Below are 25,264 nucleotides of genomic sequence, written 5' to 3'. Positions count from 1 at the left end.
TATATATATTACATATATATATTTTTTTGTGAGTTATTACAAACTTCCCCCCTTAGAAAAAGTCCGTCCTCGGAATTTAAATTAAATAAATAAATGAGGGTATTTAGCCTTCATATCTCGCTCGGTCTCCCATGTTGCATCCGAACCTTTATGATACTTCCACTGAACTTTCACCAGTGGTATCTCCACATTCCTTAACTTTTTGACCTTTCGATCTATAATCGCAACGGGTTCTTCTGTATATCGTAGCTTCTCATCAACCTTAATTTCTTGAAGTGGCACTTCCATGGCGGTATCCGCTAGACACTTCTTTAGATTAGAGACATGGAATGTGCTATGAATGCCCTGCATTTCCCTTGGTAGCTCCAATCGATAGGCTACCTGTCCAACTCGTTCCTTAATTATAAAGGGTCCAACGTAGCGAGGACTTAACTTCCCCTGCTTACCAAAACGAACAACGCCCTTCCATGGGGACACCTTTAACATAACTTTATCACCGACCTGAAACATTATTGGCTTTCTCCGCTTATCTGCATAACTTTTTTGCCGATCCTGAGCAACCTTAATGTTATCCCTAATCACCTGGATTTTGTCGGTAGTTTGCTGAACAAGTTCAGGTCCAGCCAACTGTTTCTCCCCCACCTCATTCCAACATAATGGAGTTCTACATTTCCTGCCATATAGAGCCTCATATGGTGCGACTTTTATACTTGCATGATAGCTATTGTTGTAGGAAAACTCTATTAACGGCAAATGAGTTTCCCACGACCCTCCAAAATCAATAACACAAGACCTTAACATGTCTTCCAAGGTCTGTATTGTCCGTTCACTTTGCCCATCTGTTTGCGGGTGGTATGCCGTGCTCAATTTTACTCGAGTACCCATTTCTCGTTGGAAGCTACCCCAAAATGTCGACGTAAAACGACTATCCCGATCCGAAATAATAGATAATGGAACTCCATGCAGTTTCACTATCTCGTCAACGTATAATTTAGCTAGCCTTTCTAACGGGTACGTCTCCTTAATCGGAAGGAAGTGTGCCGATTTGGTTAATCTATCCACAACTACCCAAATCGCGTCATAACCTTTTGGTGTCTTTGGTAACTTAGTCACAAAGTCCATTGTGATGTGATCCCATTTCCACACTGGAATCTCCATTGACTGTAACTGACCGTATGGCCTTTGGTGTTCAGCCTTCACCTTCAAGCATGTCAAACACCTTTCAACAAAATAGGCTATATCCTTTTTCATACCAGGCCACCAGTAAGATTTTCGTAAGTCTTGATACATCTTGTTTGTTCCCGGATGGATTGAGTACTTTGACATGCGCGCTTCCTTGAGAAGTAAGTTACGCACTTCACCCACTCGTGGTACCCAAACCCTTCCTTGGAAACACTTCAAGCCACGACTATCCTTTTCCAATGATTGTATTACTCCCGCCACCCTTTCACTTTTCCATTTCTCTTCCTTCGAGGCCTCCTCTTGATTCTTTCTCAAATCATCTAGTAAGCTGGTGGTTATGCTAATCTTCGTCATTCGAATCTTAGGTGGTTCTCTTCTTTCCTTACGACTTAGTGCATCAGCTACCACATTTGCCTTCCCCGGATGATATAATATCTCACAGTCGTAATCTTTTAATAGTTCCATCCACCGTTGCTGTCTCATGTTCAGATCTTTCTGATCGAACAAGTATTTCAAACTCTTGTGATCAGTGAAGATCTGACACCTTGTCCCATACAAATAGTGTCACCAAATCTTTAAAGCGAACACTACTGCAGCCAACTCCATATCATGTGTTGGGTATTTACGCTCGTGAACCTTTAATTGTCGTGAGGCATAAGCAATCACCTTACCGTTTTGCATCAAAACACACCCCAAACCTAACTTGGATGCATCACTATAAACAACAAAGCCATCATTGCCTTCTGGTAAAGATAATACTGGTGCACTGCTAAGCTTTTCCTTTAAGACGTTAAAGGCATTATCTTGCTCTGGCTTCCATTCGAACTTCACATTTTTCCTTGTCAGGGTAGTTAGCGGTGCAGCTATGCGCGAGAAGTCTTGTATAAACCGTCTATAGTATCCTGCTAACCCAAGAAAACTTCGAACTTCTAAAGGGGTCCTTGGTGGTTCCCACTTTTCAATCGCCTCAATCTTTGCTGGGTCCACCTTGATACCTTGTTCGTTTACAACATGTCCCAAAAACTGGACTTCCCGAAGCCAAAACTCGCACTTCGAAAATTTGGCAAATAATTTTTCATTCCTCAATAAACTAAGTGTTAGCCGCAGATGTTGCTCATGGTCTGCCTTACTTTTAGAGTATATCAATATGTCATCGATAAAGACGATTACAAACTTGTCTAGGTATGGCTTGCACACCTGGTTCATCAGATCCATGAATGCAGCTGGTGCATTGGTCAAACCAAATGGCATTACTAAAAACTCGTAATGACCATACCTAGTTCGAAAGGCTGTCTTCGACACATCTTCTTCTCTGACTTTCAGCTGGTGATACCCCGACCGTAAATCGATCTTTGAGAAGTAACTTGCCCCCTGGAGTTGATCGAATAGGTCATCAATTCTCGGTAATGGATACCGGTTCTTTATAGTCACCTTGTTTAACTCCCTATAGTCAATGCACATTCGCATTGTCCCATCCTTCTTCTTGACGAATAGTACTGGTGCACCCCACGGTGAGGTACTGGGCCGAATAAAACCCTTGTCGAGCAAATCTTGCAACTGAGTCATCAACTCCTTCATTTCGGTTGGTGCTAATCGATAGGGCGCACGAGCTATCGGTGCTACTCCTGGGGTAAGATCGATTCGAAACTCCACTTGCCTATCCGGTGGCAAGCTAGTTAGGTCATCAGGGAACACATCTTGGAACTCGCGTACAACTGGTATATGTGTTATTCCAGGCTTGTCCTTCTTGGAATCGAGAACATATGCCCAATAACTTTGACACCCTTTCTTTAGATAACGAGTTGCCTTAGTCACTGATATCAAAATAGAGTCCTTAATTCGCCGATCACCGTAAATTTTTACCATTCCTTTTTCTGGCACCCAAACTTGAACAATCCTATTTTCACAATCTATAATCGCTTGGTTTTTCGACAACCAATCCATCCCTATAACAATATCAAAATCACCTAGGGCTATAGGTAATAGTTTTAATGGTAGCACACTACCTTCGATTTCGATAGAGCAATCATCATATTCCTCTCTTACTACTACCCAATGATCGTCAGCAGTTTCAATTTCTAAGGCATGTTCTAGAGTCTTTGCATTTCTACCCAGGTTTTTGCAAAAAGTAGAAGACACAAAAGATCTATTTGCACCAGAATCAAACAACACCCTAGCATGAATTGAGTTTACTAGGAAAGTACCTGTCACCACATCCGGGGTCTCCTGAGCCTCCTGAGCCGTCATGCGAAAAGCTCTAGCTTTTGGTCTACCAGTGTCAGCCTTTTTATCCATCGACCGATTGTCTGTTATCCTGCCTTGATTGTTGTTACCTTTACCCTGGGGACATTCCGACTTAATGTGGTTAGGGGAACCACACCCGTAACATACCCTTCCTCTCTTACATTTTGTGGCTATGTGCCCTGGCTTGCCACACTTGTAGCAAACTTTCTGATTCATGTTACACTCCCCCTTATGATAACGGTTACATTTCGGACATTGCTTTACTCCAGAGCTTTGATCAACCTTACGTTCTTGCCCTGAAGTCTTGCCTTTCTTCGAATCATTATTTGTACCCTCCCATTTTCTTTTCCCCAAAGCCCTGTCTTCACCTTGACGATTCTTCTCACGTTCGCGACCTTCTGCAGCATCAACAGCAGACTGGAAAGTACCCGGTTTCTGAATTTGCACAAATTCACGGATAGCTGTTCTCAATCCCCAAATATAGCGTTCCACCCTTCTTTCTTCCGTAGATACGTAAAATTCGGCAAACCTAGCCTTCTCCGTGAACTTTGTGGTGTACTCCCTCACAGTCATATTCCCCTGCTCCAACCTTAAAAATTCTTCCTCCAACTGTTTAACCGCTGTACGAGGGCAAAACTTTTCTTTAAAAATTCTTAGGAACTCATCCCATGACATATTCTTGGCTGCCTCACGCCCCCTAACCTCCTTCACCATGCCCCACCAATGTATTGCCTCCCCTTTTAGCATTGTCGCAGCATAAATCACCTTGTCCTCATCCGCACACTTGCTAGTATCGAATGTTCCCTCAATCTCCATGATCCATGTTGATGACAAAACGGGATCAATCTCTCCGTTAAAAATGGGTGGCTTGCAGTTCATGAACGTCTTGTAACTACAACCCCGCCGATCGTGGTTGCCATGATGCCTTGTGGGTTGTGCAATACTTGGTTCACGACTCATATTTGGTGTATTGTAATCGTAGTCCTCTTCACCTCCACCCAAGTTACCTTCATACTCACCCATTATTGCTTCTCGTGCCTGAGCAATTACATCTGGTAAGGTGTCTCGAATTGCTCGAGCAATCTCATCAGCCAACTCCTCTCTAGTGATCGTGTTTGCCGCACGACCCCTTCCACGACCTCGACCTCGACCGCGGTGGGATCCAGAGCTACCATGGGCCGATTGTACAGGTATCGGTGCTGTAACAGCACCTCGACCTCTTCCTCTACCCCTACCTCTTCCTTGGCCCCGTCCACGACTAGCGTTCGGGTTCAGTGGGGTTTCTGGAACATCTCCTGGTGCTCTAACATAAGCTCCAATTGGGATGCGCTCTTCCTCCGGAGTGACCCTAGTGAACCTCCCAGACCTTCGTGAAGACATATCAACTACATATTTATGTTTATAACACAATAAGTATAACAAACATAAATTTTATTCCAAATTATTAAAACTTCAAAAATAGGCATATGTCTTGTTCACATCAAGTCACTCAAGCCAACAACCAAGAGAAATAATAAAAAAAAAAATACAAATCATTGCACTCCTACTTTCTAATTTTTAAAAACGATGTCATCATATTTCAATATTCTCTTTCCCTCCTTCAAGTACTTCCTTATCTTTTTAGCTTTTCGATCTCCGGGACCACTTTGAATGACCAACACCTCGGCCTGAGGTGGTTCTCTTCCAACCACCTTATCTAGGAATCCGCAAGTCGTGGCCTTGGCTTGTTTTGCCCAAGCCACAAACCCTTCCCACAACTTAGTGATAGTCGGTTTCCTTTGCTCTGACACCTCCTGTTCCAACCTTCGTATCTTGCGTTTACTTTTCATAGCAGCATCAACCCTTATTTGGTTCTCCTGTACGAGCCTTGACCTATGTTCATCTATCTCTTCAATCTTTCTTTTCAAACTGTGAATCTCGAGCTGTGCCTGTGGCATTTCATCTTTATAAAGTCGCTCCCAGTAGGTACCAGGACTAATTGGCGTGTACTCCACATAAGGCATATGGAATGTTTCGTATCTTTGCTCCGCATGGTACTCCACGTGATTTCCCTCGGATTCCTCCTCGGGGTCTTCTTCGGGCTCCTCCTCAGGATCTTCTTCGGGCTCCTCCTCAGGATCTTCTTCGGGCTCCACCTCGGATTCCACATCCTCGTCTTCTTCATCTCGTTCAGAGACGCTGAGTGGGGTCGTTGGTTCCAGATTGCCTTCCGAGTCAGAGAGCTCTAACTCGGCCTTCAACTTCTCGTGGGGAAGTAACCCACTAGTACCCTCAACTGACACCCCACCATCGACGATTGCCTTTCCATGATCCATCGTACCTACAAACGAGACGCATTCCAGATTAGGCGATGTACCGCTCCTCCCGTTTAAGCTTAGGCGTTTAAACAACGACTAATCTGCTTAAACCTGGCTCTGATACCAACTTGTAACGCCCCAAATTTCAAATACCAAAATAACTTAACATAGTCCCAAAACTTCCAAAATTCAAGATTTAAATACTAACGTAATTATTATTAATAATAATAAGAGCGGAAGCAAATAGAAATTTAATTAAACACTTGGTGCGCTACGTCTTCCTCAAAACTTGTCGCCATCTTCAAGTCTGAACTTTATCCTTTCCATTCCCGCTGCCACTTGCTACGTTATTTCCTGGGTTGCGTGCATTTAAAAATTCTAATGGGTAAGCCTAGGGCCTAGTGAGTTCGTGGTTTTCATGCATATTGACGTCAATAAAATAAAATAATGCAACAATTTATCAATATAAATCTTTTCATTTCTTTCCACCCTTGGTGACACATTAGGGAACTACTGTCACTTCCAGGGAACGAGTCCCTCCGCCGGGAACAACAAATATGCTTACGGCTAGATAAACAGAGCGTAAGCTCTCCGCCGCGTACTAACACCCCGTACGATGACTAATAATAAGACCGTGTAAATACACCTGTTCCCTATATGTCACCCACCACTTTCACCCTTTTATATGAAATAATTCACAAAATTTCACACAAATATTCATAGCAATAACAACAGTAACATATAAATACAAATAATTTAGAATCAAGTTTTCATGCAAACAACCACAAAATTCACACGAAACTCACCTTGTTGGCTTTAGGTCTTAACCAAAGCTTGTCACGCTGCACGCTCCCTACATTTAACCAACATATTTCTAAGGCTCCCTTCTACATAACACTCTATGCGGTCATTTTGGTTCCGATATCCTCGTGTTTCATTCGGCCAACATAGTGGTTAATACTTAATGACGTTAATCGTGACATTCATAGTAACCTTTTGAAAAATATATTTATCCTTTTTAATTATACCAATATAATTAAATGACAAAGTTTCACCTTTAGCATTAATAAAAGAAAATCAATGAAATAATCAATTAAATAATGTATTTCAGCCTACAATGGTACCTCTAATATTTATAAGGTGTTTAAAAAAAACGGCTGTATGTTTCATAATGAAAAGATCCATAGCAAAATGTAAAAAAATTGTATGGACTAAAACCAAAGAAGTTGTTAAATTCGTATCTTATAAAAAGAAACCAGCAAGTCATAAAAACCAAAGAGGTCGAATATGTAAAATGTAGTTTCAAAAAGGTAAATCATACGGTGAACTTGCCACAAGACTTTGACTAGTTACCCTTTGTACTTGCATTATATTATTTTTTTTAAATAAAGTATTATGTCCAACCATTCAATAACGAATAGTCCGACATATTCTCTTCTTTACCCGTAACTTATTTCTCAGCTGCCATTTTTAAAGGAAACTGAAGCTTTGACTTAACTCAATATAATGACAAATAAATATGTAAAAATCACTTCTAATCGTCCCCACATCATACGAAAATATACCCATAAGCAATTTTCAGTAATCATACAGGTAAGCAATATTTATTTTTTATTTTCAAGAATTAACATTTCAATTTTTTTATCAGTTGCATCACTAGTGGCCTGAAACAAAACGTGGTATGGAACCAAAAGACATAATCGAATCAGACAAACCTAATCAAGCAACTTAATCACGCTTAAATCGAATATACATACCTTAATTCCTAGAAAACTCTGAAAATCTTCAACAACCTCCACACCCGATTTCTCCCTTGATTCTTCGTCTCTTTTCACAATTCCAGTGGGTTTTCACTTGATTTCTCAAGCTTTATATAATGCCTAAGTCTATAACCGGCGAAACCCTTTCATTTGCTTGTATTTAACTAGCCTAATCAAGGTGACGGTTTTGATCATTAAGCCTCATAATTTGTATATAATTAACCCATTAATTGTGAACTAATCCCCTTTCTTTTAGATTGATATAAACAGATTATATATATTACATATATATATTTTTTTTGTGAGTTATTACACATAATTTGTGTTGTATTTATATCCATCAGAGTGCATCCAAGGACATCTTTGGTGAACTATGCTCAATGTTTTTAATATATAGTATTCACCTGATGTAATTTATTGAACTTGACTATGCTTTCATGTAATTCTACACCATTGGGGGAAAAAATATACACACAAAGTAAACTGAGGTCTATACTTTAATCGTTAAAAAAAAAACCCAGATGCCTTTAAATACAACATACAATTTAAGCATCACCCGAGTGATTATTTGTGTTCTACATGAGAAAAAAATTAATATAAAAAAGAAACAAGAGCACACCCCAAAGCCATAGAAATCTGATTGTTGACAAATGAGTTCTATAACCCTGTCAAAAGCACGGTCCAGAGCCATAGAACATGGTTTCATTTGGAAAACCGGATCATATAACTTTACAGCTAAAAGAGTCGGCTGTATCATCAGAAACTGGGTTGTTTAATTCACTCATATATCCCGGTTCTCATTTTAAACCGGGTTATATAACTCTCCCCTTTATAAGTCCCGGTTTTTCCATAATATGTCCCGTTTTTTTCATAAATCGAGTTATATATCGTGAGTCCTATTTGACGTTTTGTAGTAGTGGAAAATCATTATCGAGTTGAAGAATCTTCATGTCATTTGAGTTCAAGTTATTATATCTAACTTGCATGTTCTTCCTAAATAGTGTTCAAAGTCCAAAATCATTACTTTAAGTATTGGTTCCTTTATTTGTGCTATTTTAAATTGTCAATCATATACTACATGGGTTTTAACCTAGTAAATCTATCACCTCATGACTACAAGTTGTACAAATATCCTCTATTTTAATTATTATTTTATCTAATTAAGGCCAGGTTAATAATGTGATTTTTTTTTTCTGAGGAATTAATATATTTTTTTTCAGGAGATTCGTTTATTCATTAGAAAGAAATCAAGACAGATGGATACAAATTATAAAAATATAGACTTCCCTTTGATATATACGGGTCTTACTTTTCAGAATATAAGCAATAGTTTGTAAGAAATCTGAGTTTTGAAAAGTAATATCTAATTATGGAAGTAAATATTTTCTAAAAAATGGTCGGTTGATTATATATAAAACAATAGAAAGTTATGAGTTTTGAGAATTCATAAGAATGGAGATTAAGGTGAGAGTCCCAAAGGGGTTTGTGTTAGAGAAAGCAGTTTGCAATCATGGTTTCTTTATGATGGCTCCAAACCGTTGGATGCCATCCACTAAAACCCTCGTCAGACCACTCCGCCTACCCGATCACCGTTCTGTTAGGGTCTCCATTTCCCAACCTTGTACCACTTTCCTCTCCATTAGCGCACCTGATGAACCAAGCTTATATTCTAATTCCAGAGTTATAAAGGTGTGTATAGTACTTACGTGAACATGTATGTTTAATTTATACATACATGTATATATATATCTGTTTCTGATTATATGAGTTTTTTAGGATCAAGTAAAGAGGATGCTTAGGCTTTCTAATGCAGACGAGGAGCAACTGAAGAAGTTTCATGGACTACATAAGGATGCTGCCAAGAAAGGGTTTGGTCGTCTTTTCCGTAACCCATCTCTATTCGAAGATCTTGTAAAGTCTTTGCTCCTCTGCAGAGCCTCGTATGTACATGTCCTTCCTAACTCCGTACTTATAATACTATTAAAGTCCTACAGCTCCCTTCAAACAGTCCATCTTTTAAAGTTATTTGCAAACTCTAATTCTAATATTTAATTTCTCAACATATAATAGCGCTCTTTTTATTCATAAAAAATAATATATTCCAAAATTTATTAACATATGATCAGTATAATAATAATAATTTAATATCAGAGGAGATCGAGAATTATTGTTTTATTTCAGGCCATACTTAACGCTGGGTAATAGTATTCTTTTTCTTCCAATGGCATCTACTTTCATTAATTAATAATGTTATGAGTATATAGTTTTCTACTCTTTGTTATATACAAACGTAATATCATTTTCTTTGAGGTTTTTAATTTATTTTAATATATACTAGCTGTTAGTTTATATAAAAATGTTTTATAATTTTGTTTTTTTTTGACCAAAACAGTTCCGTCCCTATGAACAGAAACTAAAAGGATTAAAGAAATCGTAATAATATAAATGTATGTCAAGGAAAAAAGCAAAGCTGATGTCTTTTAATTAAACGAATTGATCTTTTTGTAGATTCAAAGAAAGTTTAGAACTGGCGGAAGGACTTTGTGTTCTCCAAAAACGGCTGAACATTGAAAAAGGAGTGGTGGATCCGGCGAAAAGAGGTAGAAAGAAACAATCATTTTGTGTTGAAGAGTCGTGGGGAAATTTCCCAAGCCCACAAGAAGTCGCCATTTTTAAGAACCCAATATTGTTGAACAAGAAGTGCAACTTGGGATATCGAGCTCAATACGTACATGAATTAGCTAAGAATATCACAGATGGTAAAATCAGGCTCATGGATTTGGAGAAGTTATGCGATGGAAATGAATTGTACCAAAAGTTGATGCCCCTTTCAGGGTTCGGTGACTTTGTTTCTAGCAATGCATTGATGTGCATGGGATTCTATGATGCTATTCCATGTGACTCTGAAACTGTAAGACTTATCAAACAGGTTTGTTTTATTGCTTCAAACAGAAATTAGGTTGACATTTCCATTTTCCATACGATTATATATAGCTAGCTTAGTGCCATTTAATATATCTATTTTCTAAGTAGTCATGATGAATATCAGGTCCACCAACGAGAAGATTGTGACAAGAAAAATATGAATGTAATGGCTATGGAGATATATGACAGATATGCGCCATTTCAGACCCTCGCCTACTGGTACCATTCTTGAAACTATATGTTTTAATTTGTGTGTTTAATTTGTTTTTCTAGCTTGTAGATTTGAGATGCGGTTGATGTAAACTAGGTCGGAGCTGGTGGACTACTATGAAAATAAAGTTGGGAAGCTGAACGAATTGGATAGATGTCTTTATAAAAACGTTGGTGGAAGTGCAATTGAGAAAACTTACATAACTAACGACACACACTTGGATTAGAATCAATGTAGATTTAGTCTTTGGTTCTGTGATTCTGTTTATTGGTAGAAAGCAACTATAAATTCTACAAGAAGAAATTAAACACCAACCAATGTTTAAGTTAAAGAAGCAACTAAACTTTTGTTTTCTAATCTATGCATTTTATTGTTAGTGAATTATAATTATTATATGATTTATTGCATGTACGTCATATTACTCTATAGGGCCCTAAGTAGATGTTTGGTCAACCAATCGTGTCATTGATAATTCACTTGAATATATACATCATTAGGTGTAAAACCCATATACAAAGGTTAATTAAAAAAACTAAATATTAAAATGTAAACATTAAATATTTTTTTAAATAAATTTTTAAAATAAAAAAACAAAAACGTATTAATTACAATTACTATCATATTTATTACATTTAATAATTTGCATATACAATTATTATGTGATTTTTTAAATTTAAAAGATAGAAAAACCTAAAATTGAGATATGGATATTATTTAATTTCAAAAATATCATAAAATGATAAGTGTTAAAACTCATTAGAGATTGACATATGTCAAAATGAATCTTCATTTATTATAGTTGATATTATCTACAACCAAGACAAACATAAGGGCAATTTACACCAATAACCCAATATAACCCAAGTGTTCATCCCATTTGAGATAAAAAGATCTCTATTTTTAAAACAATAAATTCAATGGGCCCAAGTTTTATGATGATAAAATACATGGTTTATGTTTCTGAAAAATAACCAAGTGAAATGAAAGATCAATGGAAAGAGTATCATCTTGAAGAGATATGGTGTACTAAGTGACGGGTACTAGCTGTAGTTTCTTGTTTGACAAACAATATATTAATTCAGAAAACAATAAAGACTTACCGATCCAAGAAACCTTAGTTTGTATCAAGAAGCATGCTTCTGTCTTTGTTTTATTTACATCAGGTTCATTAATTTCCATGGTTTAGAATTATATACATATCTAATTACAATTGTAAAATGAATAGTATTGTTTCTACCTTTTTAATTTTTTCCACATAATTTTTTTTATCTTTTTTTATTTATTTCCATGGTTTAGAATTATATAAAGACAAAATTGCAAAAACGGTCCCTATGGTATTATTTTTTTGGGTTTCAGTCCAAACATCGATTTTTTTTGGATTTATAGTCATTTTGGCCTAGTTTGTACGTAGAATTGGTCCCCCGACTTAACTTCTATTAAATTATTGTTGTTAACCCCCTCATTAGCCTCCCACATCAGGGTTATTTGTCTTTTCAGTTATAAGGGACCATTTTTTCACCTAAAAAATATATCCCACTTTTAAAAAAAAATAATACCTATTTATTTTTTAATAATCCTTATTCTAATAAATGAATAAGCTTATTCTCTTATTAACAAGTGTCACAATATTAAAAATTCTCATTAATATTATATCTCACCTGTCATGCCACATGTCAATCTATTAATTATCTATTTTAAATTTTAAATTTTAAATTTCTCACTCTATGTAACACCTCGAGATTCAGGTACATTTCTTTCATCCTTGTTCTTTGTCGATTGGTCATGTTTAGTCATTGAGTGGAGGGTTTATAGCAAGTGAGTACGTTGGGCGTACCAGAGGGGTACACTGCGCGTACTCATGCGCTTAAATTGGACACGGAGTCGCCAAGGTACGCTGGGCGTACCCAGAGTTACGTCGGGCGTACCCGGCCCAGATGCAAAAACCCTAATCCATCTTATGCACTATTTAAAAGGTGTTAAGGCTCATTTCTCAGCCTCCATATCAGTGAGTGAAACCCTAAAAGAGAGCCTCCCATCGTCCTTAGTGTGTGAGAGTGTTGTTGGAGCTATTTGTGCTTTGGTGACTTAGTGAAGGAGAAGGAAATGAGCTCTTGGAAGCTAAAGCTTGAGGTGCCATTTTAGATATGAGATCTACAGAGAAAAGGGCTACACTTGGAGGTATAAAGTTCAAAACTTTCCTCTTCTTTTGGTTGTTGTTGCATGTGCCATTTGTAGGGCTAAAAACCCCAAAGGTGGAGACTTTATGAGTGTAAAGTGCTCCATGGTCCGAGATCTGTCCCTTTTCAGTGGTATTAGTGATTTAGAACCATAAAGTTTCCATCTTGGATGTTAGTTTGAGGTCATGATTGTGTAATAAGCCTTCTAGAATTAAAGGATGGAACATTATGGGAGTTGGTGACTTGTTCAGCCATGTAAGGGCTTAAAGTCATCAACTTTATGGATTAAGAGGCTTTGATGTGGTCAGATCTAGAATTTGGACGTGGGTCTTAACTGTTTAAGACCTCCAGAGCTAAGGGGCTGAAGTTGGGGAGTACGCCGGGCATAATCCCAGTACGCGCCGCATACTGGGTGGCGTTCCCCGATTCTGAGATGCAACCGGGTACACTCAGCGTACGCATCTGGTACGCGCAGCGTAACCCAGAAAGTTGACTTTTGGTTGACTTTTAGGGTATGGTCTATTGTGGGGCCTTTTGAGTTATGAAAGTGGTAAAATGGTCTTTTACCCTTCTGAGAGTGTCATAAGAGGACATAGTCTAGCCTTTGAGAGTTATATTAAATAAAGTATTTATTTCATATGATTAGGCGAAGGCTAGGCCAACGTTTACCGAGTAAGAGATTTACCGAGATACCCGAGGTGAGTCCTCTCACTATACTTTACCTAGTGTTGTAACATAGTTATGTGACAGAGTACTATAGAGTTATATGCCAGTGTATTTGCATGTTATTTATGTGTTGTGATTTATTGTGATATGTGATATGCATGATTCAAAGTTACAGAGATGGGACTTTCGGGTCCCTAGAGTTAGGGCCAGAGGGCTCACAGAGAGTTGGGGCTGGAGGGCCCCACTGAGACACATTGACCAAAGGGTCGACAGAGTTACAACCTCGAGTGGCTATTATGTGTTAGAGTGGTATTTTGGGGAACTCACTAAGCTTATGCTTACAGTGTTATGTGTTATGTGTTTCAGGTACTAGTGATGACCGCGGGAAGGTGCCGGCTTGATTCGTACACACACATGGGATTTTATGTATTTTGATCTTGGGAGATATTTTGTGAAACAAAGACATGATACTACGACATTTTATGAATGAATGAGTTTGTAAAAATGTGTTTGAAAATGTGATAAATTGTTTTAATTTTTACGGTGTTATAAGTTGGTATCAGAGCCTAGGTTTGAAGGATTCGGGTGCACCTTCGGGCGTATCTGAACTGAAACCGAGGATTTGAGGAAATTTTGATAATAAAACAAGTTTTCAAAAGAAGAACTTACGAGACAAACAGAGCAGAGTTGTGTGTACGAACAGCCAGCGCCCGAACGGTGATTTCCTAAAATACCATTATTATAAGTGTTATAAGATATGATGTGATATGTTATATGATGAGCTATGATATGCATGCTAGAGTAGACTAGGTATTCTTATTAGGACTAGAGTGGCCTGATATGTGATGCATGAGTCTAGGAGTCTTGCTGCTAGGAATACTTCAGAGTGTTTAGGTAGTAGCGAGGAGGTTGTGAGAGATCTACTAGCGAGTATCATATGATTAGAGAGACTAGAGTACTTGGGACTTGGGACTTTGGGTGGAGGAATTGAGGTGAATACTGATGCGGTGTGGACGGTAGTATTGGGTCTGAACTACTGAAGACACCGGGCCAGTGCACAGTCCAAGTAAGAATCCTTGGAGTACCAAGGGACAAGTAGGGTGGAGTATTTGAGTGTGAGTATACTCGAGCGAGTCCCTGATAATTATTCTTGTGTTGTAATTCAGAGAAAGGGAGATCATGGTTGGGACGCGCCACACACCAGGGACCAGCGGTACGAGGGATGAGGAGATCCGTAGGATCATCTAGGAGGAGGTGGCTGCGGCCATCATGGCAGAGATACCAGAGATGTTCGGTTCTATCAAGACCACGCTGATAGATACATTTGATGAGAAGTACGCTGCTCTTTCTGAGGCTGTTGTTGCTGTGACCACTGCAACTATAGCTGCGACGAGGCCGTAGGGTGGTGATGCATTGCTGTTCCGAGAGTTCAGCAACATAAAACCACCGGAGTTTTACGGGACCCAGGTCCCGATTGCGGCGATGAGATGGATTTCAGACATTAAGGGGTGTTTCTTTACTTGCTCATCTCCAGAGCATTTGAAATAATGGTTTAATTATTATAAACACTTGTTTTAAATCTCATTCATAATCGAATTACAAATCATAACTCCATTTTCACTTGCATAGTAAACCAGGATCCTCAAAACATGACTCTTTGTATGGTGTGTACAATCAAGCCGGTGCCGTCCCGTGATCCTGAAAGAAACCTGAAACACATACATAAAACAAAACACTGTAAGCATGAAGCTTAGTGAGTTCCCCAAAATACCACACATAACACATATTAGCCACTCGAGGCTATTTTTGGATTAGTGTCTAAGTCCATAACTGTTTTGGTATGTACTTGACTCGATGGTGCATGGTCCTTTTGGGTTGCCTTCACCAAAGCAACTTGATTGGAGAAATAAATAAAGAGAGAGGTTATTATGATTTATTAATATGTTATAAGAATAATATATTAAAGGAGAAATCATATTTGTTTAATTAATATTGGTCAATAATTAATTAAGAATTAATTTTGTGATCAAGTGTAATTAATTAAACTAGAGGGGCTGAATTGTAATTATGTGATAGTTGCAAAATAGGGCAATGGTTATCCTTGTTAAAGGATGGACGAATTCAAGGATAAGGATATCCTTGAAATCGTTCAAGGCCTAAGAGATAAGGGTTTTTCAAGGCTTATCTTATGGTTGCTTGATGGGTAAGTAACTAGATAAGGATAAGGACTGAAACCCTAATCCCAACCCTATATAAAGACCCCTAAGGCTCATGAATTCGTCCAAGCCTTCCCAAGAAGTCCTAGGGACGAATTCTAACACCACTCCTCTCTCTTTATACCTTCTCCATTTGCTCTTGGTGTTTGTAAGCCATTAGAGGAGTGACACTTGTGACTCTAAGCCTTCCAAAGTCAATTCAAGGAGGAATTGGGATTGTTATTACTACATAACAATCAAGGTAATATCTTAAACCTAATCATATGTTAATATTGATTTCCATATGCTAGAATTAGGGTTTATAGTCTTGGATTCAAAGCATGTTCAAACCTAGATCCAAGCATTAGGGTTTGCATGAGCACATAGGATGTCTTATGACCAAAACCCATCAGTGGTATCAGAGCCTAGACTGGTTTCTATTGTATTGATGCATTATATGTTTGAAAAATTCGATTTTTTGGTTTCTGGAGGCTGGACTCGCCGAGTCCATAGCTGAACTCGCCGAGTCCATGCTTGACTCGACGAGTCAACTCGTCAGACAGGCGGATTTTCGGGATTTTTTTACCTATTATGACTTAGGATAATTGCCATAATTGTTTAAACTTAATAAAATTCGAATTTTGTTAATCCCTTATGATTATCCTTGTCAAAATAAAAGATTTTGGTCATCAAATTAGATAATTGTTACCTTATTTGATATATGTTAAATTATGAAAATTATTTGATCATTATCTTGCAAGAATTTGAACTAGATCTAATTAGATAACCACCAATTATAGTTAATTGCCTTATTTGAATTATGTGATCTAGAATATTCTTGACAAAGTTTGGAATAGTTTCAAATTAATCCCTTTAGGTTTTATATTTTAAATTTGAACCCAAAATTTTGTTGTTTTGAAATTTAAATAGTTAAAACCCTAATGTTTTGAAAAAGGTTTCAAAACATGCCCTCAAGTTTTGGAATTTAAATTTTGATTAAATAGTTTAATTTTGATGTATATTTAAATTCTAAACCCTAATGTGTTGAAATGTTTCAAAACTTGCCCTCAAGTTTTGGAATTTAAAAGTTGATTAAAAGTTTAATTAGGAATGTTAAATTCTAAAACCCTAGCATAGTTTTGAAAAAGTTCAAATCACACCCTTATGGTTTTATTAATTAATTAAGGTGTATAACTAAAAGAGGTTTAATAAATCCATTAAAGTTTAGGTCTACAATTTAATTGAATTAAAAGTATAATTGTTAAATTAGACCACCTAGTATTTTGAAAGTATAAAATACACCCTATACTATATATAACATTAAAAGTCTAACATTATATATATGTATGAGTAAAAGTCAGTCTTACCGTTAGTAGGCCTCATTCACGAAACTAGTCTATAAGGGGTGTTTAAGGAAATTGCCTATAAAATGGCGATTGAATGGGTATCCACTCTTACCCACCGCACTCTTGACTAGTGGAGGGTCGTTAGCCGAACGGGTAGGATAGGACGAAACCTTCCATTATAAGTATAATGAATTACTAAAGTAACTAAATGTTTTCATAAAATTCCCAATCTTAGTTACTTAGGCAAAAGTGAATTGATGCAATTCCATGAAATTACACTTTGTGCCCTTGCGAAGACGTTAGTGGAGCGTGTGTGGTTAACCGACACACTAAATGGGTCTAAGCAAAGGTAGCAAAGGGTGACTCAATGTTTGTCATAGTTCGGTGGAGTGTGTGTGGTTTACCGGCACATCGAATAGGTGACTATAACATGTGAGGGCATCATGTAGTTTGCATGGTTATTCACACCCGCTTTGTGATCCTCGGCATCCCAGTCACAAACAAGAGGGGCATATCGAGATATAAACATGCCATTGAAAGTTCAATGTATCTCAAAGGATCTAGGAGTTTTCATAGATTTAAAACTTAAATTTCTTTTTCGTTTTTCATGGTGGAAATTAGTGAATCGTCATTCACTTACCTTCAAATATTCTGCAACTAGATTACGGCATCCCTTTTCTAGGTTGTAGCGTATTGTGTTGGGTCATAGCCTTAGTATTTCATTTGGGTGATTTACTAAGGACTCAATCTATCAACTAACTTGAATTCGTTTTTCTCCTGTTTTGTAGATGTCAAAGTTTGACAACTATGGTCTTCTCAAATCCCGTGGAACAAACATTCCACATGAAGATGATATTCCACGATTCAATCGAGGAACAAGAAATCATGCTTCACTTCCTCTACCTCCTCCAATTATTCTCCCTAACCCACAAGTTAAAAGGCTTGAAAAGTTCAAGATCACTCAAGCCCTTTTGGCAAGTAAACATAAAGAAGGAAAGTCCATGTGTGCACACGTCCTAGGGATGAAGTCACACATTGATACGTTAAGAATGTTGGGATCCGTTGTCTGTGAGGAAATGGCTGTTGATTGGGTTCTTCAGTCACTTCCCAACTCATATAGTGAGTTCGTAAGAGAGTACTATATGATGAACTACGATGTGACCCTTATAGATCTCACCTATATGCTTATTGATGCTGAATCTGCAATGATTTGGCGCAATAGAAAAGCAAAGTTGATTGGTGAATCTGCCTTCAAGACCTCTATGGATATAGACAATGGCAACGAAAGACATGCTATGATCGAAAAGTTTGATCATAAGAGAAAGGCGATGTCTGAAGTAGTTCCATGTCCTGTTCCAAAAGAGTCGATTTGCTTTTATTGCCAAGAGAAGGGGCATTGGAGACGAAGCTGCCCCATTTACCTAAGAGATTACAATTGATGTTTTGTAGGATCGAAGAAAAGAAAGGGAGCTTAAGGGAAGAAGTGAGCAAAATCTAACCGTAAAGGAATGGATTTCGATCGCATTTCTCGAAGATTAGATTCTTGAGATACTACTTAGAGTTAGAATTAGATTGCTAAGAAAGATGTATTAGCATAAGTTTTCAAATGAGTTGCATTGTAAGGACAAAATTTTTCTGCAATAAAATAAATTTTGATTTTAAATTTTATTTATTTATCCTTACAACGGCGTGTATGAAAAATTGATGTTAAAATAGTTCTATTATTAGCAATAATGGATTTGGTTCTTATTATGTTATTTATGGAAAGTCGAGAATTTACCAAATAGGGAGAGTTTCTCATCGCCCAACTTTCAATTGGACAGAAACTTGGAATCATGCAACGTGGATGCACGATGAATGAGAAATTTCGTATTTGGAAATTAGACTAATTCATTGACAAAGTGTCAAGTGAAGGACTAGGAGATCGAGTACACAAAGTTGTGTGATCAAAGTCCACCATAAGAGTAACGAGATATTCGTCATGATTTACTAAAGGCTTAGTAAATATGATTATACTTATAAGATTAAGTGTAATTCTGAATTGATTGAAAAGGTTTAAATCAATAGTAGAACGAATAACAAGAATCAAGTAGTCAGAGAGATAAAAGTTTCTCCATTCTAAGAAGAAGGGAGAGTACCTTTTATGCTTTATGATAGGTCTTAATGATTAAGAACCATATCTCAATTGATCCTCTAAGTGAGTCTTGGTACAATTGTATGTCCAAGAAGAGTAATCAAAGATTGAAGAAATGGTCAAATCAAGAAGTCAATCATACTTCGTTCCAAAACAAGTCTTAGAGTTAAGATTGTGACAATGAGTGAAAAGTATTAAGAAGGTTTAAAACATTCATTAAATGTGGTAAGTTGTGATGTCTTAGATAAGACAAAGATCAACTAGGACCAATTTATGAGGAGTTTTGATAAAAACTACACTAACTCTTGAATATTTTTTTGTCAAGAAATGGTTATTGACAAGAGAACCTTATATGTCAAGGAGTTAGTGGGAATCTTAATGGTCTTGAAAGGTCTCAAGAACAAATCAAATAAACCTTATCGATCATCACTAGCACACGAGTTAAGGTTTACAACCTATCGTGATGACATTATTTTTGATTCTGTGCCAATCCAATCGAGTTAATTATGCATGAGAGTTCTATGAGTTCTCATTTTGAACGCATAAAAGGCAAAGCACCTTAATCAGTGAAAGGTACATTGATAAGAAAAGGTGAGCTGCTTAACTACATGGAAGACATGGTGGGCAGCTGTGCTACCATAAGGCAAGAAATGAAGATTAAGAAAGCTCGGTCCATATGAGTTTGAATTTGTCGTAAACTTTAGTTTTAACAAATTCACATGGATAAGAACACATACACCGCTCAAATCTAAGTGTCATAAGATTTCCTCCTTCATGAAAATGATTGTGAAGAAATTCTTTCACTAAGAGAGATTTTAAGAAGATAGTGATTGTAAAATTGCATTCTCAAATTCAATCATGGTTACAGCATCCCTTTCCATAATTTGAATTGTGAGGTTTGGCAATTAGTCTTAATTGTTTAGACACACATATGAACTATCGAAGGCAAAGGTGTATATGTTCAAGAAGCATTGATAAAGGATTATCAAAGCACTAAGTATTAGAAACATGAACTTAAAAAACTCAATAAGTGTTGTTTTCTAAAAGTTAAGATGTTTATGAATACATGTCGAAGCTAGTGGGAGCATAAGTGTTATGTTTTATAATAATCATCATGATAGTGGGAGCATAAATGTTATGATTGTATGATTATTAAGGAAAGTATTGCAAGGTTAGCAATATTAATTATAGAAAACAAGAGTCATACTTTGCAAAGTTGTAAGAATTGAAAGGTTGTTTTGCTATAATTAAGGGAGAGAATATTATGCTTCATTTCAAATCTAAATGATTAGGTTGAGAAATGTTAATAAATTTAGTCAAAGGTACATAGTGTGTTCTTAAAATTTCGATTATGATTACGACATCACTCTTCACAATTCGAATTTTGAGAACATAGCCAAATAAAACATTATGTGTCGTGTCCCATACGCTTCGGGTATAGGATCGATTGCAAATGCTTTAATGATTGACCATTCTAAATTTTTCCGAATGTCTAGCGCATTTAGAGGGAAAAAGGACTAGAATCCGTTTTGACTAAAATAATTAAACAACTATCAAAGGACAATCCAAAGTTCGACGAGGATTGGTCGCTTGTGAGTAGTTGGAAGCATGGTATTGGATGGACCATATCGACATTATTATGAATAGAAAAGATTCTATTAAGAATGAGTTGTCATATGGAAAATATGGAAATGTGTCCATATTGGATGGACCATATCGACATCATTACGAATATATGAGATTCTATTAAGAATGAGTTGTCATATGGAAAATATGGAAATGTATCCATATTGGGAATTGAATATTATAAAATCTATGACTAGATTAGAAACTTTTATGCAAAAGGATGTTCAAAGGAATGTACTTCGAGTGAGAGACATCATATCTAAGGAATTGTCTTGTAACAATCTCCGATAGAAGACTTTGTAATATCATTGGCAATAGTCTTTGTGACTTTGGTGCATTGGCATTACGAAAGGGTAAGTTGCATAAAATGTTAGAATCTAGCATATTCTATAAGTGGCAAGAATTTGAAATTCTTAAACTTATGAAAAATGGATTTGGAGTTGTGAAATGAGAATGATTGGAAATGTGTTCAATGTGATCTATTTCACAAAGTAAGAACCATAGGTAAACATTGTATGCATGCTAGGAGCATGGGACAAGTGTAATAATTCAAGTACGAAGTTGATTACCCGAAACGACAAATAATGAGTAATCAATATGGTGATAAATAAAATGTGTTTTATTTATACTCAAAGGCTTGAGGCCATATGGGATTAGTATTATTCTTGTGTTTCACATTTGCATGTTTTGACTTCCAGAATAATTGAGTTTATTAAGAATAATCGAATTATTCAAACGGGCCACAGTCGTTCATATGTTGGAAGTAGATATGAATGAAGACTGTCATGAATTGGTGTGTGGATTGTCTAAAGAGCATTAGACATAAGCAAATGTTTGCTGCAACGTTCATGAGTGCTTATGAATATCAATTTGAGCATTGGATTAAACCCACGCTCACATGGATCACTCCATGAATTGTATCACGAGTAATTAGTGAGACGATAACATCTTATATTCTTGAAACTAAGATGTGTGAGTTGTATCTTGCGAATCGGTTGCACATTGATACTATGTAAACGTACTAGTAACTTGGTGTTATAAAACATATTGTTGTGTGTGATTTGGTTAGTGAGTGCAAGCGAGCATTGTATCAAAGTTTATCCGTTCCTTTTATCCAAAGTAGGATAAAAGCGATATCTTGGGGCCCCTCGATGATTTAGTGATGACAAACGTAAATGCTCGGCCGGGCTAGGGCTAATTTGATTTGTTCAATTAGTCAGTCGTCATAAATCAGAAATCGAGATATAGTATAAAGAGAATGATTTGAAATCATATCTCATATGATATCTAGAATGGCGGAATATATGATCCCTTATCTAAGGACACGCGTATTTGATATGATCAGAGTTGACAGCGGCTTTGGAAAGCTACGATTGCAAATCGGGATCCAAAGTGATACGCATAATAGTTGTTAGACTTATCCAAGTGGGAGACTGTTGGATTAGTGTCTAAGTCCATAACTATTTTGGTATGTACTTGACTCGATGGTGCATGGTCCTTTTGGGTTGCCTTCACTAAAGCAACTTGATTGGAGAAATAAATAAAGAGAGAGGTTATTATGATTTATTAATATGTTATAAGAATAATATATTAAAGGAGAAATCATATTTGTTTAATTAATATTGGTCAATAATTAATTAAGAATTAATTTTGTGATCAAGTGTAATTAATTAAACTAGAGGGGCTGAATTGTAATTATGTGGTAGTTGCAAAATAGGGCAATGGTTATCCTCGTTAAAGGATGGACGAATTCAAGGATAAAGATATCCTTGAAATCATTCAAGGCCTAAGAGATAAGGGTTTTTCAAGGCTTATCTTATGGTTGCTTGATGGGCAAGTAACTAGTAAGGATAAGGACTGACACCCTAATCCCAACCCTATATAAAGACCCCTAAGGCTCATGAATTCGTCCAAGCCTTCCCAAGAAGTCCTAGGGACGAATTCTAACACCTCTCCTCTCTCTTTATACCTTCTCCATTTGCTCTTGGTGTTTGTAAGCCATTAGAGGAGTGACACTTGTGACTCTAAGCCTTCCAAAGTCAATTCAAGGAGAAATTGGGATTGTTATTACTACATAACAATCAAGGTAATATCTTAAACCTAATCATATGTTAATATTAATTTCCATATGCTAGAATTAGGGTTTATAGTCTTGGATTCAAAGCATGTACAATAGAGAAACCTAGATCCAAGCATTAGGGTTTGTATGAGCACATAGGATGTGTTATGACCAAAACCCATCAGCTATAACTCTGTGGGTCTGTGGACCCTGCTCTGTGAACCCTCTGGTTCTAACTCTGTGAACCTTCCGGTTCTAACTCTAGGAACCCTCCGGTTCCAACTCTGAAAACATGCACAGCATAAATCACATAGAAATAATGCAGTACAACACATAACATACATAGCATACAAATACTTTGTCACATAACTCTGGTTACCTACTCAAGGTAAAGTATAGTGAGAATACTCACCTGGCAAGCAGAAAGCAGATATCCCCACACTTGAATCTCGAACTCGCCACCGCCAAACACATAAGACATATACTCTCATGAATATAACTCTCGAGACTAGAATCAACCCTCTCATGGCACCCTCTTAAGTGTAAAAGACTATTTTACCCCTCTCTTGGCCCAAAGGCCACATCGCTGACCAAGCCCTAAAAGCCAACGGTCAACTCATGGTCAAAGTCAAAGTCCTCAGTCAAAGTCAACCCTCCTGGTTGACCCTGCTCGCCGAGTCAACCCGTCGACTCGTTGAGTCCCCATGCTCAGAACTTCCCCAGTCCGCGAATCAACTCACGGAGTCACCCCGAGACTCGCCGAGTTCCACAACTCTGAGTCCACTCGCACATAACTCACCGAGTCATCCCTTGACCCGCCGATTCTCGACTCAACCAGAAAATATTGGAACCCTTCGACAAGGCTCGCCGAGTTCCAACAACAGACTCGCCGAGTCTAAGGCTATCTTTAACCTACTCGCCGAGTTGTTCATACAACTCGCCGAGTTCCAAGCCATCTTCATTCAACTCGCCGAGTTGTTCTTCCAACTCGTCGAGTTCCAGCTTATCTTCAAGCAACTCGTCGAGTCCACCCATGTGACTCGCCGAGTACCATCGGTCTGAATCCATACCAAAGCATTCCAGGCCATGCAATTGATCCAAAACATAGATCTAGCCTCCTACAATTCATCGATCGCGTAAAGTGGCAAACTTTACGTGAATCCAAAGAGATCTATGCAATTTCACATTAGGGCTAAGTTTTGGGACAAAATAGCTCCATCAACCACTCACAAACAGGGACTTTCGTGCATTCCAACCCTTCTCCATTCCAGATCTGAGGTAGCAACCTCAGATCTAACCTCTAAACTCTAGTACATCCAAAGATATGATCTCTAATACCCCCACAATGATGCATCTAGGAAATAGCAGCTCAAAAACGAGATATTACCTCAGAAGAACGCCCCAACTGCAATGAAACTCAATTCCAAGCAAAGCCCCTTGCTCCAAGCCTCTTCTTCTCTAAGATCTCTTCAACAACCACCTCTCCAAGCTCCAATTTGCTCAACAATGGGGTTCCTCCACGAAATTAGGGTTTCTGGGACTCAAGGGGTGATAAAGAGGCTGGGAAGGAACCATAATGTTCTTTATATAGGGCTCAACCCCGAGAATTAGGGTTTTCTCCACTCAGCGCCTACTCGTCGAGTCCATCTCATTGACTTGTCGAGTCGGCTACTTAACACGCGACCAAATCGCGACTCTACTCGCCGAGTCCATCCATGGACTTGCCGAGTCACTCTTTCCCAATTTGCTCTTTTAGCCCTTCAACTCTACTCTTGATATTTCGGGATGTTACAATTCTCCCCCACTTAAATTAGGCTTCGTCCTCGAAGCCTACCGCAACTCAACTCCAAAATACTCTTACGACGCGCCACCTGGCCCTAACGGGACCAGGTTCCTCAAGCTTAACCATCGAACTCGAACTCACTTCCTCTTTCCTTGCGGTGTCCTGACCACCGTCTCAAACCAGGCACCAGCTGTACCCTCTGATAATCACACTCAACAATCGAGAATTACCCATGAAGCATCACTGCCCCCAAATCTCAACAATCACTCGACCCATAAGGGCTAGAAAGCCATGAACCATCGGATCCCCGATCCGAATCCCACTCTATCCATTCCGTGACGACGGAAAGACCCATTCTCAATCTTAGAGCAACTCCCACGAGTTCTACTCTTGCAATCACATACACATGCTGAACTTGCTCCAGCACCCTCAGGTTGGGAAAACCCGATACACTTATGATATCCTCCAACATCCCCCAGGATGAACCACTAGTACATATCCAATACCCTGATCAGAATCAAGCTGGGAGTCCCAGACTCCCTCCCTGCATCCATCCTGAGACTCTTGGCTCTACACCTGCGGAATCCCTTCCGCGTCCTCAGTAGACATCCCATCATGATGTCATTCGATACCACTGTCACAGACACAGTGTTCAACCA

At 37.9% G+C, this 25,264-nt stretch overlaps 2 protein-coding genes across 2 annotated transcripts; one reads left to right on the top strand and one right to left on the bottom strand.

The window, feature by feature from the left end:
• Window positions 1–4,976: 4,976 nt before the first annotated feature.
• On the bottom strand, window positions 4,977–5,741 carry LOC128128032 (uncharacterized). Its single transcript, XM_052766803.1, has one exon. It carries the CDS (start codon window positions 5,739–5,741, stop codon window positions 4,977–4,979), a length of 765 nt encoding a protein of 254 aa, XP_052622763.1.
• Window positions 5,742–8,935: 3,194 nt separating this feature from the next.
• LOC111916169 (uncharacterized) lies at window positions 8,936–10,688 on the top strand. The gene is made up of 6 exons (XM_023911802.1): window positions 8,936–9,172; window positions 9,260–9,394; window positions 9,876–9,916; window positions 9,992–10,412; window positions 10,533–10,627; window positions 10,682–10,688. Exons 1-6 carry the CDS (start codon window positions 8,936–8,938, stop codon window positions 10,686–10,688), a joined length of 936 nt encoding a protein of 311 aa, XP_023767570.1.
• The last annotated feature ends 14,576 nt before the right edge of the window (window positions 10,689–25,264 follow it).

The sequence above is a fragment of the Lactuca sativa genome, chromosome 8, assembly GCF_002870075.4.
Source record: "Lactuca sativa cultivar Salinas chromosome 8, Lsat_Salinas_v11, whole genome shotgun sequence".
Classification (NCBI taxonomy): Eukaryota; Viridiplantae; Streptophyta; class Magnoliopsida; order Asterales; family Asteraceae; genus Lactuca; species Lactuca sativa.
Note: the sequence above shows the minus strand (reverse complement) of the source record. Positions and strands in the feature narration are given on the sequence as shown.